This window comes from Fulmarus glacialis, unplaced genomic scaffold (assembly GCF_000690835.1).
Source record: "Fulmarus glacialis isolate BGI_N327 unplaced genomic scaffold, ASM69083v1 scaffold39081, whole genome shotgun sequence".
Classification (NCBI taxonomy): Eukaryota; Metazoa; Chordata; class Aves; order Procellariiformes; family Procellariidae; genus Fulmarus; species Fulmarus glacialis.
In genome coordinates this window covers 12787-31147 of record NW_009192835.1, presented here as the reverse complement: position 1 = coordinate 31147, position 18361 = coordinate 12787, and the positions used below count along the sequence as shown (strand labels likewise).

Genomic DNA, 18361 nt, shown 5'->3' with positions numbered 1-18361 from the left:
GTGCAGAATTTTCTGAATGGCAACGTCACTATTTGCTACAACATCACAGGCAAAGCTTGTAACTAATTTAGGAAAATATTCACTTGGCTGGGGAATACCACTTAGCCCCTGTTTGCAAGGCATAAGTGAGCTTTCCAGAGTACACGGGACTTGAGCTGCTACTCTCTGAATAAATAATCCTCTCCCATCACACACATATACACACATTCCCTTCCAAATTAATGTTCTTACCTTATCTTTATTTTCAGAGCCAGAATCCTCAAGTTTGGTCCGAATGACAAAGGGAGTAGATAATCTCAGGAGAACTCGTTCAAATGTGGCACTGATTTTAGGAGAAACTATGTCGAAGCAGTCTTGGAATTTCAGAGTTTTATGAGTGTCACATCTGAGCTGCTTTCTAAGACCTTCTCCAAGCTGGAGAACCAGCATGTTTGGATCAAACATCAGGTGAAAGGGGAAAGCTCTGCAGAAGGTGCTGATGCTAACCCTCAGGTCTAAGGGGGACTGGGAAGTTCCTGGTGGAAGTGCTTTTGTGATATTTGCATTTTCATGTTCTTTGATAAGGAAAGTCAGACAGCCGCAGTTACCTTGGTTCGTCCCCTCTGAACACAACTTATCATTAGTGACCTGTTCTACTTCTACTTCCAGGCGGTAAATCTTCTTTGCTGCTGCCTTTATCATTCCCATCATTGCAAATCCCACAATCTGATGTGGGTGAAAGTAATGAAGCATGAGATTGCCTTCAGGGAGCTCTTTGCATAGGAAAGAAGGGGATTCCAGGGTGGCCTGTCTTCCAAATGAAGTTCTAATGTGCTCCAGCAAAGCATCAAAGCCATTGAAGAACTCTTGAAGGGTCCCACCTACAGCTCGAAGAACTCTCTCATTCTCATCAAAGCAGATATTGAAGAATTCCTCCCCAAACTTTTCTTGCATTTCCTCAAACTTCAAACCTATAGGACAATGAAACACTGATATCAACAACATAGTATTGCTACTGTGTCGCATCTTCCCTTTGTTCTCTATTTGCCCAGTATTTTTCCAAGTCAGTGAGAGTGGTTTTTTCACCGGATACCTACCCATGGGACTTCCGTCTTCTCTGGTGGTTGGGAATAACCCTAGAAGCCATTTTTGCCTGTCATTTTTAGTCCTCATGCTTTCAGCTCACTGTCTCAGCCAGCTACTTGTGGGATTTACACTTGTTTGTCTCCTCTTCCCTGCTGGAAGCCAGAATACATTATAATTTCCCTGACTTTTGCATGTCACATGCAGTCCGCTGTGTGAATGCACCCAGCCACGGGTGCACCCCTTCCATTGTTGACCTAGTCACAAATGAGGCTTCTGCTTTTATAGTCCTTCTGTTCACTGCCTCTGCGAGGGATCCAGCTCTTACCAGCTTGAAGAATAAGCTACTGGGACTCAAAGTTAGGCCTTTGGCTTTCAATAAGCAATGTAAAGCCCTGCAGGCAGATGACATTTTAGTAGCTGGGGGAGGGGGGCTGTGGGTTTTGGGATTTTTTCCAGACAAAATACATTTCTCATTATAGCTATTGGGCACTGCCAGAAGATACAAAGGAATAATTACTTCTTCTTTGTTGCCTGCAAAGGAGAGCAAAGCCTTTCTATTTTAGGCTTCTACACCGACCCATCTTTAAAAAAAAACCCTGCCTCTTAGAGCGATCTAAACTGCTAGTAGATGGGACAGCTCTGTGATATCTCACAATGTCACTTCAGGTCTCCATCACAGAAATTCAAAAGGTTTTGATTTTCAGAGGTGATAAGGCTGGTGTTGCTGAAGGGACGAAAAAGTATCAGTGATGGAAGCCCCTGGATACAAATGTGTATCAAAACCTACTCCAGTTTGTTATTTACCATTTTAAGGATAACCTAGAAAAAATAATCCTGAGATGATTATTAAACATTTTCCTCTGTCTTATTTTAGGGAAGACATGCTCTGTTAAATCTCATCTGTATATAATCCCTATATCACATAGTAGAGTTACAAAATTTATCAGATATGTTTGTATTGTTCTAAGCTGTAATAGAAGAAAAAGAAGTATGAATTGGTTGTATGTGAATTACAAATATCCAGCAAGAGTTTTCAAAGGAAATTAATATAGGAATTAACAACATAGTTCTTCCAGTGTATTGAAATATATCAAATTTCAGTGAAACAGTCAAACACCTTAAAATTTATCTTGAATTCTAACAGAAATGAAGGGCAGTTACTTATTTCCTAAGGGCACTACAGGCTCTTTATTTTAATATGTATTCAGCATGTTTTATTAACATTGATAAGATCCCAGTGGACCACCAAACTTCTCGCTGTTTGTTTAGATTGCTTGTAGGCTTTTAAATTTGGAAGAACAGTGTGATTAGTGACTTTCATGCCCAAGAGGTATAACAGGGGACAGAAGAAGTCATTCATCTGTTGTTTGCAGACAATAACCTTTGATCATCTCAAGGCAGTTTCTGAACTGCCTATGCATATAGGCATAGTTATAACAATCAATATTCACAAGGGATCTGAGCATTCCATAGCTTTGCAAACTATCTATCTGCAACAATAGTTTCGTTTGGACCTTTGATATAATTAATAGCAGATTAAAATGCATAAAATTACATATATAAACAGGACAACATGACCACATGACCAAGCATAGTTTATGAAAGAAGTAATAGTAATAATTTGGGAAAGTTCATTCAAATGCCATTACTCATAATCAAATTTGGTCACTAAACTAGGTTATTACAAAAATATTCCCAGGATCTTTTATGACCACAGATGGTCAGATCTGCGGCTAAGCCAAAAGAAAGTACCTCTGGTACACAATGCCCCCTAATATCCTGACTCAGAGGACAGTGTGCCAATTCCTGACTCATTACTGCTACGTCTGCGTAGCATAGTATTGCAATATCATCCATAAAAATACTCACCATAACCCAAAAAGATTTAAATTCTAACCCATACCTATATCATTGTCATAATTGGATATTAACAGCAAGGAGCTAAAAAATTATCATGTTCATATGTATACACACACACATATGCATACTTTCAAATCTCATTGTTCTATAGAATGAATTGCGAATAGCTTTAGAAGTCTGTGTGTAAAAGTGAGCAGTCTAGCAGGGGCACCCAAGGCAGTAAGATTGCAGAGCAGCCCTGAAAGTATGGGAACAGGACAGTACCAGAAACCCCTGGGCTATTCCTGCAAATGACCAGTTACTATTACAGAACTATGTAACATCCCGCGAGGCTGCCCAAAACGATAGCGTAGGTGGGCTGTCTTTAAAGTATAAAATTACAGTAAAACAGTCAGTTGCCCTGGCACCACTAACTGAAAATAGGATATGCAGAACTGATCACTCGTTTACGTTACTGCCACATATCTAAGCCTTGTCTCATTATCATTAATGGGAGTTGTATCTTAGTATTCGGCCTAAGGTTTTGCTGATTGTCTTAGATTGGTCTTGTTGTCCACCCTGGAGGACTGGCTGTTCAATCTGGACACAACGTACTGACTCCAAGCAACATGAATTATACTATGAAATTCAGGTCAATGACCTGGCTCGAGGATGTGCCACTACTTTTAAAAATATTTTAGCTTTGAATTGAGTTACACACAGTACCAGCAGAAAATTAGATTAGCTCAGAATAGAAAAATGCATATGCTCAAGCCCGACCAAACTGCTGGTCTGTCTTAATTGGGAATTTTCTTCCTAATAATAGACACTATGAGATACTGAGAAAATTAAATAAAGTCAAACAACCTTCTAAAACAAACAAGTATAACATACCTATCGGGGAAGTTTCTTCCTAAGCCTCACCAATAAGAGGTCAATTTTTTCTTGAAGCATGATGTTTTTTCTTTAAATAAAAAATCTTTATTTAAATTCCTGTTATACAAACACACACAAACTATTTTTTTTCTGTATTCCTACAAAGCTCTTGACTTCAGTGATGTACTTCTATGAAGTTGCACAAAATACTTAATCTGTATTTTTACTGACTTATTCCTGCCTCTCCTATTGAAACAAATGATGAACAGAAGCACACACTTACCTAATATTAACTCTATATATATTTCATCATAACCTTTTCATTTACTACCACATAAATTATCCCAATCTTCTGAGTATCTTCTGTGGAGTTTCTCCCTACCCCTTTCTCTATACTTACTGGATATGTTTAGCTTTCAAGAGACAACAGAAATTACCATCATCATCACAAGGAGAGAAAATGTCAGACTGCATCAGATCGCTCTTCAGCTGCTCTGAGATCTTCTCTCACCAGTGACTGGTATCAGATGCTATAGAAAAACTGTAAAATCTGATGGAAAATCATAAAGAACTATGTTTTTTCCAAAAAAACAGCTCCTCCCTAACTGCTACAGTAGATGTTTGGCTTATTCACTGAAATGGATGGAACTACCAGATCGGGAGATAGTTTTATTACATATAGAAAAACCTGCTTGTTAAAAAAATTAGCAGAACTCATTGTCTCTATAGTGCATACTTTACTACATTTGGAGACTTCCACAGCCTAATTTTTATCTTTAAAAATTACATTCAGTATGACTTCCAATTCCAAAGTATTCAGTATTTCCTTTGTTGTTTCTTTTGTTTTGAGAAAAGACAAATAAAATCATCAAAATAATCTTTACAACCTTCAGGTTATACATCTGCATAAACAGTCTAATCTTTTCAAACTCGTCTCACATTAAATTCTTTCTCTGCATCATCATTTTGTTTTCATTTTGATTTTGCAGTGGAATAATTCAAATTGAAGATGGCACTGAAAATGTGAGTCAACTTCCGTTCATCAAAATCGATTATTTGCTATTCCTTTCTGAAAAGCTGGCATTTCCATTCTTTCTTTTCCACTATGGACCTCTAATCAAAATTTTCATTCAGCTGCCCAGAAAAAAATAGTATTTGAGATCTGTATGCATGGCCAGCACTTCCAAATGCAGAGGCACTGCACTCCCATATCGCCTCATGCATGACCCCGACAACCATAGATAGGGCTTCCTAATGGGCACTAGCTTGCAATCGTTAAGTAGGAAAAAGTCTTCCTTAGTTTCACCAAGACACTTCACTGAACAGTAGTGATACAAAATAAACCCAAATTCATCCCAACACTCTCTGCTGTTGCCCAAGTGAAGCCATTTGTTATTTTGAGCTTCTGCTATTTACCAACCTCCTACTAATGTACTGAATGAAATTCTAAAAATTCATCAGTCTCAATTTACTTTCTTCTTGGAAAGTGATCCACTGTGTTCTTACCACTTAATCCACTTCTTCAAGAGGACAAATCACATGTCTTTACTAAGTTTTTTTACTTAGTAGTTTCTTTCTGTTCCTTTTTCTTACAATGCCATTTTTATTCCAGCCCATACTGGAGAGAAATTAAATATGCACATTGTAGAAGGAAATTGAGGCAAAGCAACCGTAGAATGAAGATATTGCTCTGGGCCTCCATTACAAAGCACTTTGGGATCTATGGTAAAAGTACTATATAAGGTCTATTATTATCCTTTGAAAATGTGTCTCAAAGACATTTAGAAAAGAGATCCAAAATTACAGAAGTCTTTAAGCATAGGCTCAAAGTACAAATTAAGTATTTCACTGAACTGGAGCAGAAATAGATGACTTCATCCTGTAATAACATGCTAGTAAAAGGTCCTTCTTCATTTTCTTTTCAGCAGTTCCTGTAAACTGCGAACCCACTACAAAACATCAAGGAACTAATACAGTATTTCTAAGTATTTTTTACATTACTAAGTGGAAAAATTAGATAGGAATCTGTTCCCATAAAGAAAATCACAAATCAGACTCTTCAGAAACAAATAGAAGATGAATGATGTGATAAAAATGTCAAAGTAATCCATTAACTTGCAGAGCATGCAGAAGCAGTTACAAGCCATCCAGTTCTTCCTTAAAGTAAATCATGGAGACAATGGTTGCAGAGTGGCAGCATCTGATTCCTTTGGCATAGAAAAATACCTTTTTTTCTGGGATACCCATTAAGAATCTGTAAATGTCACATATTAAGGGGATGGGACAATTCAATATGCAATTCAGAACTCATACTGTGGACAGAAGCAGAATTTGCCACTTTCAAATATAGCAAATACCTCTTAAATGTTTTTGGATTAGCAGATTTTTGGCATGATAAGATCTTTTCCTTAAACAGTCTTTTGGACAGAAAGCCAGGTGGCAGTTCAGAATTCCAAAGCATAATAGGGAAAGCAACGCTTATTCTCTCAATAAAAAAGGTTTTGATGTGTACAGGCTAATGCTGAAGGTACCTTAGATGAATCATTTGGCTTGTAAGTGAGCCTAGTACAGGATCTAATTACTGTTAAAGGGCTTTGATCTTACTTCGTTATGATGGTGAATTTATATCATCCTGGGAATCCAGATAGTATTTTTATATTGCCATTTTTAGTGGTTTTTATATAAATACAGTAACATCATTTTATGCCTTTACGTATGGTTTTGACATAACTGTAAAATTTTTACTGCGCTTCTCTTACAGTGCTATACAGGGCCTACATATCTTTCAAGATTTCATAAGATAAAAATGAGAATTATTGTTAAAAAGAATTCCTCACACTTGTTCACCTATAATACTTGTTTTATCCAATTTTAATGAGGCGTTTTCTTTCCTTGTTAAAGTGAGGGTCTCCTCTGACAAATGATGCTTAGAAATATCATTGTAATTACTGCCTCTTAGTGAGGACCTGATCACCTGTGCTCAGCATATGTGTAAAAGATTCTGCTCCAAACTACTGACACGGGAAGCTCAGCTGAGCTATTAAGAACAGGCAATGTTCTCTTTTTTCCCCATATAGCGCTTTCAGTAGCAGCCAGTTCTGCAGGCAAAGCCAAGCTGTCTGAAGCAAGACTGTCATCATTTTGTGTCCTCCATCACATCTTGGAAACCTCACTTCATAGATTTGCACAGCGTTTATTAAATGAAAACTGCAATCACTAGATTGGTGATTCCTAAAAATAAGGCAGATCCAGTTTGTTTCATGTTAACTCTAAAGACCAAACAGCAATAAGAACAGAGTTTTTTAATTTGCTTTTGCATTAAAATAAGCATATATGTCTTTGAATTGACATAGGGAACAGAACTTCACTTCTTGGAAAGAATAAAATTGTCATGAAATCTAAAAGCTTTAGCCATTAAATGCAAAATCATCTCTCATAATTCCTCACATATATAAAGGGCTCAATTCAGCTAACTAAATAGAGAAATCTAATGCTACTTGAGTCTTCATAAGGCATCCAAGACATCTACAAAAGAACTAACAGATAGTTACATCTGCCAGGATATGGGACTTAAGGGAGACCTACACATTTTTGAAGGTTTGACAGAGGCCACACAAGATACCCCACAGCAACTAAAATAATGGCAAACACCTACATTTAGTCAATGAATCATGCCCAGAATGTCTTCTACTTTATAAACAGACTTCTACAAGATGTTATTGTACATCATAACTTCAAACTGCTCACTATCTACTGGTAGATCATTTGCTTTCTAACAATAAATAGCTCTGATCTGAGAAGAGTGGGACGTCTAAGGCCATTTGGTATAAACATTTGTCCTTTTCTAATTTAGATGTATTCATCTCAGTTTTGAAATCACATGAATTATATGATTTTTGTTTAGATTACTTTTGTACTGCCAGCGCACTGTAACATCTGCTAAATAATAGGAGTCCTGTGTGTATAGCTTAGACCCCCCCAGGATAGAGTTCCAAGTATTATTAAAATCCATTAGTATCCCAAGTCCTCTGGGCCATGTAACATTTCCTTTTACGCCATTCGTAAACCAACAACTTTAATTATAAATCAGGCTGTGTATCCTAAATTAGTTATGACTATCTGCAGTTCTTAGCTCAAAGGAAGAGGAAAGTGATATAATTTATGTACTTTAAATATATAAGCATTTACAGTTTTTGGATACCTGCTGAGCAGTCAATGTGCCAAACCCTTGTCCATCTTTTCCAATTACATCACCTGGTCTAACCTCACTGTAGGGTAAGATCTGTCCTGGCATCTCCTTTTCAACGTATTTCCTGCCTCTTCAACTGTAGTATTTCTCAGCAGTGATGTGCTGTTATTATTAAATAGTTACCCAGAATGATCCCAAATTTATTCCTTTAACTAGAGAATATGGGTAAGAGCTGAGATTTTCTTCGTTTCATAAAGGAAACACAGATCTTCATCTTTGACAAATGTACAGAGAACAAATGACTTTTATAGAATTATGCCTTTTGTACTAAATGAAGGAACAGCCCTGCAAGATATATTTAGGCATGAAATGATTTGCTCTATATAAAGCAGCCTACAGCACACATCATCTTTGGTGGTGACAAGCAAATGTCACCCAGAGCAAGAGCTCTCTAAACCCCTGCACCAACGATGGATTCCACCTCCTTCTCAGTGTCCCAGGGAGGCTGAATCCAGAAACATGATTTATCTCCCTGACGGGACGGGGCTCTGGGCTGGGATGCCACATAACTTATCACCAGGGGATTTGGGAATCCTCACCACTGTGCCATATCATCCTCCAAATGGAAGATGCTCAAAAAGATATTCACTTAGATATGACAGAGGAGCAAAGTCCTCACACCACTCTCAGAAGCAAAATCAAGAGGACAAGCATTATTATTAACCTGTGAGCTAAGAATGCCTAACAGGAAAAATTCTTGCAATACATTTAAGTCCACATACAGAGCTGACTTAGGAGCCATTGATGTATGCTGTGCATTTTTTAAGGAAAATGAGGTAATTGTAGTAAGATTTTAGGAGTCAATTTTTTATAACAGATGAAAAAGAGTTGTGTTGCATAAATTAATTTCTTGAATAAAAAAATGGAAGAGAATATTTTTCTCTATCTTAAGCAATGGAAAGGCAGGTCTCCTTGTTGAAACAACTATCTACTACATGTGCATCTGTAACTTCAGGCTGTGCACTCAAGATGTTGCAGGTGTTATTTATGCAGTGTATATAGCATGGTGCTGCAGTACATACAATTTAGATATTGTAGTCTAACACACAAATAGGCTTTCAAAGACAACATTTCTTCCATGTTGTTAAAGATTGGGTATGAACATCTACTTCTGCTTTGCAAATTTTGCACAACAGTTTTTTTACAGATATTTAAGAATTTACGTTATTTTTCATTAGTTTTACTATTAAAGTTATGACAGATTACAGAGCTCCTCAGCAAGCTGCAAAGAAGCTCCAAAGGAAATACTGGTGGCATTTAAAGGAAAACAGGTAATTCCCTTCATGAAACTCTGTTTCTTTTTTTGTTAAGGATTGAAGTAAGAGTGAAGAACAGTTCACATCCACAAAGGCTACATTAATTGTGTGCAGTGTTTGAAAAGAGTGTTTCGAGGAGACGAAGGGAAGGCTGTACAATTTTTATCTAGCTTGTGCATTTGGGATGTGCAGAACATCATGTGATATATCAGAAGTACACAGTGGGCTTGAGAAATGAAAACTGGGCATTTCTCTGTTGCTTTGTAAAGCTCAGTAGCACAGACCTGCTTGGAATATCTGCAAAACAGATAAGCAGGACAGGTCATGAAGGCTTTATGTCCCAAAATATATTTCTTAAAGTAGAAATTACAGACTAACAATTAAAAAAAGTTTTCATCCTTATCTTCCTGTTGCCGAAGTTTTAATTTGCAATTACATGGAAGTCGTCTGCTTTACTCTGACTAGCTGCAGTAAGTCAAAATGCACACTCTAATCTTACTTGAAATCAAATTATTTTAAATTACGGGGACAAAAGCAGTCCCAAACAAGATTTGGCTGTCATTGCTCAAAATGCTGAATGTACAAATGGTATAAAAACATCTTTGCTTTGAGAAGGTTAAAATCTGAACAGCACTGACATATGGTTTAAAGGATTAAAAAAAACCCTATTGTTATCTCCATTATGCAGATGGGAAATTGAGGCACAGAAAGAATAAAAACGTGCCCAAGGTCAAATAAGAAATCTCTTCAGATACAATCTTTCTCTCTAACATACCTCAGTATAAATTCATAGTCACCTAATAAAGAAATGTGGTAGTCATCCACATAATATACTTCATCATAGGAATCTTTTTCTTACCATTACTTCTGAAATAAGTTCAAACTAACAACACCAATCTGCTTTGAACACAGCTTAGCTAGCCAGCTAAAAGCATTATGTGTGTCAACAGGATAAAACATACCAGCACTTATTCTTTGAAATACTTTATTTCAAACTAGGAACTTTATATAAAGGCTCTCTTTAGAAGCTAGGATTTCTCTTCTCTTTTTCTCAACTTACAATATATTGTCACTTGTTTTTCCTTTGGATGATATGCTTGTGAAGGACACTGTAAAAGCGTGCACGCACCAATTAAAGAAAGCAGAGTCCATGGACTATTTTGAAAAGGATATAAAGTTAAATTAAATATTCCAGCCACAAAAGCTGTCACCACAAAGGAAAGCTGTGCCATTGATCTGGTATCAAACATGGTTTATAGCGTGTAAGCATGATGGACATGGCTCCTTTAATTACAGTGGATTAAAGCAGGAAGAGCTCCATTGATGTCTAGACTTGTAGCAGGAGCAACTTAGTGAGGAGACGAGGAGAATCAGGTCCTTCCACTGCAGGAAGATGGTGTCACACTTTAGTGAAGACTTCACAGGAGGAAAATTCCAGTATTCATACATGATAAATCACATGCATCAAGCTGAGCGTACAGCCTGCAGTCAGCACTTTGCTGTGAGCAGTGTAAGCACCAGGACCACGGTGCAAAGCATCTGCTCACAGTCTTCCAAGCTTACTAATCTCAGCATTTGCTGTCTTCTGATGAATAAGGAATGCCAAATGACTATTTTAGAGGCAGTTAGAGGGTCAGGAGAGATGAATCATTTTGGCATTATCTAAGGTAAGAGAGCAGGAGGTTGCTTCCAAGCACCTTTAAGAAAACACTTTCTTCCAGCCCTAGACAGCAAGTCCCTGTTACTGCTCATATAAATAAACTGAGAGCCAGATTTGGTTCAACAGTTTCTCTAGTCTCCATCACAGTCAGATTCATTCTTGTCTCCTGTTTCAGCAATGCCAATTGCTGTAGGTACACACCCCAGTGGTTACGTCCTTCTTGCATAGAAACAGCTCTCACTGATCTTTATTCAACATGAAAAATAACTGCTTATGTGAGAATTAATTACACAGCATCCATTAATTTACCTTTTGTGATAGGAACTACAATTAAAATGAAGAAGCTGGTTTTACTGCTCATTCCCTTATGATCCTGTCCCAGGTAAGGAGAAGGAAAAAAGTACTGCTTTTAAATTATCTTAGTGTTTTGCTCACATGGAAATTTTTTTTTTTTTTGCTATGAACTCAAATTCGTTCTTTAAAAGGTGAGCTTTTCCCAGAATAAGGGTCTGCAAACTTATTTTCAACAAAGTGCATTTTAATCATTCCCCAAGACAGTAACGTCTAGATGTTACCCCTACACTGTGATCCCAACAGTCCAATCTGCCCCTGACACATGTCCGCTGTGAGGATACCACTGAAAAAACAGGCTGCGCATTACTCAGCCGTGCTAAGGGACCAGGACTAACATACTGATTTAAAAGCACTCTGAAGATTAAAAAGTATTCATAACTATTTCTTAGAACACATAATTTGTGTCATGATAAAATAAGTACTGAATGTCTAATTTGTTTTTTTTTATAATATTAATATGCACATGATAACGTGAAAAGTCAGTACCTTGCATGAGTCCTGCCTTATCACTCACAGCATTTGTTTCTTAGAGCTAGCATTCAATTACTTAAAAATGCAAATAAAAATACAGTAACTAATACTGGACATATTTACAATTTAATTTGTTCTAAATTTTCTCCATGACCTAAATGTGCAAAGTGCCAAGTACCGTCTCTTCCCAGGGATTTCAGCAGCTGTTAAAGGCATTCAGAACCTCCCTGACTGCACCTAGCATCTTGCAGAATAAGGCACTTGAGACCAAAAAAAAGCATTTTGATTGTCAGGGAAACAGAGTCATCTCTCAGCTAGGACATGTTAGCTGTTTCACAGAGCGTACCAGGTCTGTTTAACAATTTGAGATAGACATGCAATCCATATACCTCCGGAAGGATTTTAAGTCAGCAGGATACAATGGCCCAGACCCCAATGTGAGCAGAATATCACCTTACCATATTCCCCTGACATGGAAAGTAAATCACATCTTTAATTATCATACAAAGTCAGATTTCAGTGTTGTGCCTCTTGTTGAAGAAAGTCTCTCTAACTGCATGATCTCATAAAAACATCACAGGTTTATACTGTATATTACCAGCTCAAAGGAAATTTATTATGAACCAGAATGCCATCTTTTGTGCCTTCCACCCCAACTTCAGCAGCCTACTGACACCTCCAGCGGAAGAGCAAAGAGGGTTTCAACATTACAAAAACTATAGCCCCAAGTGTTGTGAGTGCTTTAGAAAAGTTCAGAAAAAAAAGCTCAGTACTCAACTAGCAAAAATGTCATCGCTGTATTGACAGCTCCTTCTTGTTAGCTGGGCCAGAATCAGAGAGGCTTTCAAGCTGGGAGAGACCCCATGAGTTGCCTGGTAAGTCAGGCCAGGTTTCTCATGGCTTTACCCAGTTGGGGTTAAAAACCTCCAAGGGCAGAGACTGCACACAAGCCGCCTCTCTCGGCTACCTGTGCCTCTGCCTGATTGTCCTCATGGGGAAAAATACCCAGTCTGTTTCAACTTATGCCTGATATCTCTTGCTCTCCCACCCTGCACCAGTGTAAAGAGCCCAGCTCCCTGTCCTTGAGGATGTCCCCATAGGCACTGGGGGCTGCTGTTAGGTCCTCCTGAAGCCATCTCTGCTCCAGGCTGAATAAGCCCAGGTCCCCCAGCCTCTCCTCACAGTGCAGGTGCTCCAGGCCCCACCATCTTCTCAACTGAACTCCCTCCGGTTTATCAACTTCTCTATGGTTTTGGGGTCCCAACATTGGATTCAGTAATCCAGATGTGGTTCAACAAATACTGAGTAGAGAGGGATAATGAGTCCCTTCAATCTGTATCTCTGCCCCTGTTCATACAGCCCAGACTGCCATTGGCCACCTTTGCTGCGAGGACTTGCTGCTGGCCCATGTCCCACTTGCTGGTCACCAGGACCCCCAGGGCCTTTCCTGCAGAGACACAACTGCAACAGCTCTCCATTTGCAAACTCCATGAAAGCAGCAGATGGCAAATGACAGCATTTGTCCTAGCATTTGTTTCTGAGAGTTAGCATTCAATTATTTAAAAATGCAAATAAAAAAAATATGGTAATTGTTTGGACTAAAGGCCTTTGAGACTTCTCTAATCACTGACATCAACCTGGGTATTGCACAATACACCTCCACTGACTCCACTGAAAAATCAGTCTAAATGGCACAAAATATATGTAGCAAAGGAGACACATGCAATAACAGTGCACTGATATGTAGCTGCCTATATCCTCAATTTCCTTTGCTGGTGCAAAAATTCCTTGGTTCGTTGTTAGTATTAAGATGGCCTTCCAACTTAATACCAAGATGGCCTACCATCTTGATACTTAAGATGACTTTCCTTCCAACTAAAGGAAACAAATTCCCCTGAAAAAATACATACCAAGAACATTAGCTGTACACTGGAGAATTCCTGAGACATCTTCAGTTTCTTCATTGCCAGAGCAGTCTGTATAGGAGCATCTGTTTGATATATTATGAAAGTTCTTCTCCGCATCCCTGTAACTACAGTAAAAAAAGCAAAAAAAGTTATAGCATCTCCTTATACAAACACAAGGTCGACAAATGTCTTCCAGAAGTGGTGGTAAAGGATGCCTTTAACCTCCCTTGCCTCTTCCCTCTTCTCCCCTCCATCGCCCCCTTTCCATTCATGCATTATCACACACAGATGACACCGCATTAGTAGCCTGGGTATCTCAAGTATTATACCAGACTCTGGAACATTATCTCTAATGAGAATGAAGACATAAGAAAAAAATAGTACCAAAGGGATGAGGAAAGGGTATCAGACATATCTGTCTTATACGTCATTCCCACTGGGGTGTTGTCTCCAAAAAAGTTGTACAGTAAACTCCAAGCAAGACGTTTATGAGGCAATGGTAAGTATCTAATAAGAATAATAAATCTTCCACCTCACATTACATTAGCACTGCAAGTGTAAAACCTAGCTTTCTCTGTGGATTATCTCCTGAAAAGATCTCCGCAGAAAGAAGGATGTCAAGCTGCAACTCACTATGCTGTCAAGAATAAAGTTTGTGCTATAGCCTGTTAAAGAAAAATGAAAGAGAATCCCACGACTGATGAAAAGACACAAAGCTATGCTCTGACCAGCAAGAAAGCAGCTACCATCTAAATTATTCTATTTGATTTAGCTTTGCTGGATTGTTTTTCCTTAATTCAAGAGAAACAGAATAGAAGCTCAAACTATGTTTAAAACAAAGCTTTACGCAGGTGATAATGACAACAGAAGAGGGAATACAAGTGAACAAAATATTGCAGCAGAGTGGTAACGCGCTTCGGCAAAATATACAATTGATTTAGCTCAATGCACAGAGAAAAGCTTTTCTAATGAGTATTTTATTAACAGTTTTGTTATGCTGTCATACTGTGTTTATAGTTCATAAATCATGAATAGCAGTTTTAAGGATTGGACTCTTCATCTGGTTAATGCCTGCAAAATCTCAGCACCTGGGTTGCCAGCACCTGTGGAAAAGGACTAGAAAGGATTGAGAGCTGCCCATCAGGTTACCCCCAACAGGGAAACTGGTTTTCCACATGGAGTAAAGCATATTGGGAAGAGTGGGCTCATCTTAGACAAGGAAAACCCGCTGGTAAGGGCTGCTGGTGCGCTCTGCAGTGAGCTGCATGGTCTGTACTGCTTTGCAGGTCTCCAGCGATGCCAGGCCATGTGCCTGGCAGGAGGCCACGTCCTGACCCACTGTCCGAGCTCACCCAAAGCCCAACCCCAGCTCCATGCCAGGAGGCCAGGCCTCTTCAGTCAGCATCGCCAGCTCCCGGAATGACACCACGGCCACTTCTCACCTCTGATCTTGACCAGGACGGGAGATCTGATGAACATTTACGTTGTATCGGGTCTCAGCGCCCAGGGCGGGGGCTGCAGGGGCCTCTGTGAGGAGAGGATGGAGCTACCCTACGCTGAGCACAGCCAGTTCCAGCCGGTTCCAGCCGGTTCCAATGGCCCCACCACAGCTGAGCCCCTCAGACAAAATGGTGGCGCCTCTGGGAAATTTAAGAAAGGAAAGGGCAAAATGCCTCATGGCGGTGTGAGGGGTGAGGAAAAGAAGTGAGAGAAACAGCCCTGTGACACCAAGGTCAGTGAAGAAGGCGGGGAGGAGGTGCTGCAGGCGCCGGAGCAGAGATTCCCCTGCAGCCCCTGGAGAAGACCATGAGGAAGCAGGTGGTCCATGGAGAACCACAGTGGAGCAGATATCCACACTGCAGCCTGTGGAGGACCCCATGCCGGACCCTGTGCCCTGAAGGAAGCTGCAGCCCGTGGACAGCCCACAAAGAGCAGGGGAAAAGCGTGAGGAGGAAGGAGCAACAGAGAGGAGCTGTTATGGACTGACCACAACTTCCATCCCCATCCCCGTGCCACTCAGGGCGGGAGGAGGTAGAGGAGTCAGGAGTGTCTTTATCTCTATCCACAAGCTTTGTTCATCTTATTTTCCCTCCTGTCCTGTTGAGGAGGGGAAGCGAGAGAGCGGAGTGGCTGAGTGAGGGTCTGGCAGCTGGCCAAAGTCAACCCACCACAGCGTGTACCAAAAGTAAAGATCACAGGACAGGACAACTATAGAACATCTTCTAGAGACAGATGCTCCTTTAACAAACTCATACTGATGTTCAAAAAAACTGAGTCAGTGTATCGAAAGTCACGGGAATTACAGGTTTTCAAAGTGACCCGGTTTTAAACTTTGTCCATTAAAAAAAGTACATCTAAGCCACATGCGGCCATAAATAAAAAGCTGCATTGTTATTGCACACATGCTTTCCTCAAGGCACTGTGTATCCTCTGAAGTCTCCTAACATAAGACTGCAACTGAAAAAATTAGCAGCCAGAAGGCTTCTCCCCCCTGCCTGCCCCGCCGTGGATGTCACAACTACCTGCCAAGACTGGCTGCCCTCAGGTGCCAGCCAGACTGCTAATATTGCAGGTATCACCCATCAAGCTAGGGCTTCCTGTGAATTTTAACCAAACATTGAGAAACAGGCAAGGACAATTCCCTCCAGTGCACCAAGCTTCGAAACTATGTCATAAATTCTAAAAAGACCCCCAATACAGCTTGAAAAAAATTTCCCTTACATCTGTGTAATTAAATTCAGAGGACAGCATTCTTCATTTGTCATATGGCACAGCCATTCAATGGCTAGAGACATGCAGCCATTGTATTCTGACTCTGTTAGGAAAAGTAAGTTATCTGACAATAAAATACTTGAGCAGGTAAGGAAAATACTTGTGCAGATAAGAAAAAGGTTGAAAGGAGATTATTTTAATCAATGGGAGAATGTCTTAGGTTTTCACGATAATAGTTGCTATTACTTTCTTTTTAGTCCTCAGTCATCTATTAATTTTCTCAATGAACTCTTCGGAGGTAGCTTTCAGCCCTGCTTCTGCAAAAACCTGCAAGTATGTAACAGTGCATGTATGTAACCAGCACTGATGCAGGATTTTGCAAGATTTGGACCTCAGGTGATAGCACAAATAACTTTTCCAGCATTCTCAGATGGCTCTGTGAAAAGCAAATTGGAATAGATCTTATATTTTTACAAAAAGATTCCCTATTCTCCTTATATAGGAAACATCACTGTTAATGGAGCAGTTGTGCTCTGATGGGATTGCATGGAAGCAGGACTGGACAGCAGTTTATCAATAACGTCCGTAGCATGTATAGTTACTCCACAGCATCTCTAAGAATTTGTGAGAAAAATTAAAAAGCTTGTCAAACAAGGCTACGACTTGAGAAGCACTGAGGAAAACATTACCATGCACCTTTCACTACCTCACATTAACACTTACCCAATAACTTGATGCTCAAAATACTGCAGTGTCCTTTGAAGAGTTTGCCGAATGGTCTGAGGCTATGGAAGAATAATAAAAAAAATCGTAAGATTAGGGAAGTACAGTACAGTTTAATTAACATTATCTTTTAATACACTATTTTTCTCCAGTTTTACTCCTCCTCATCTTCTACCTGCTAGGTGCCCATCATAGCAATAGATATGAAATATTATTCATTCCTTACATCTTACTTCACCATTTAAATAGGAAAGAATTTTACAATGTGACATAATTAATACTGCTTACAACACTAGTTCTGCATAACAAAGGAGCCACTTCACTATTAGCTATCACCCACCAATTATCTCATTATTTTAAAATTATTAATTTAAAATAGTTGCAAGAAAATGCCATTATTTTGTGGTTAAAGTATCAACATGAAAAGGCATTGGGTTTTTAAACTTTGTATGCTCCCTAAAGCATTTTGTACGAAAGAATATTATAAAGACACAATTTATTTTGGCTTACTTTCCTGACAAGCTATGACCCTCCAGTCATCTTTTAAATTATCAGGAAACTCAAGTTCATCAAAAGAAAATCATGACATGCTTCACGCATTTCTACGCTATTTCATTTTAATAGGTGTTCACCAAACTACATATGTGCATATATGTGTTTATTTGCATTATCACTACTCCTACAGTGTTCTCCAAAATACATATGTACATATATATGTTTATTTTCCTTACCGCTACTACTGCTGCTGCTGCTGTTCGTATTACATTGAATTAATTCATGACAGATCTTCAGATAAATAAAGCAAACGTGAAATCCATGTCTTTCTCTTTGGAATCTTCCAAGTCACTTACGGCAAAACATCATTTTTCCAAAATGACTGGTTTGTACCAAATCTGAGGTTTTTCACCTGTCTATTTTGTCCTGGTGCCAGAGGTCAGACAAAGGTACTCAATTTGGATTTGTAAGTCTTCCTTCTGTATCAGAGGCACACAGGGATATTTTCATCAGACTCGCAGCAGCAGACACTCAAATTTTAGAGATACTTGGTATTTCCCTACCTTTAGGAAAAGGCATCTAACTGTTTTGGAAAGTAATAGTTGAAATGCCCCTTAATTAGAGGAATTTCATTCTAAAACCACCATCATCTTGAAAATCTCAGGTTTTGCTTACTGCTGTACAGATTCAGCAGTTGAAGAGCTGAGCTTTCTTCCTACTATTGCCCATGAGTTTGCAGAAGGAGGTATCTGTT

General features: G+C 39.2%; 1 protein-coding gene across 1 annotated transcript in view; it reads right to left on the bottom strand.

Annotated features, from left to right (window-relative positions):
* Positions 1 to 231: 231 nt before the first annotated feature.
* GUCY1A2 (guanylate cyclase 1, soluble, alpha 2) overlaps positions 232 to 18361 on the bottom strand; it is a gene marked incomplete at its 3' end in the record, with an annotated part of 19433 nt that continues 1303 nt past the window's right edge. The window contains exons 2-4 of the mRNA XM_009587230.1: positions 17113 to 17174; positions 13681 to 13802; positions 232 to 950 (exon numbers count right to left, since the gene is read on the bottom strand). Coding sequence (XP_009585525.1) covers positions 232 to 950; positions 13681 to 13802; positions 17113 to 17174 — 903 coding nt within the window. The remainder of the gene's footprint in view (positions 951 to 13680; positions 13803 to 17112; positions 17175 to 18361) is intronic.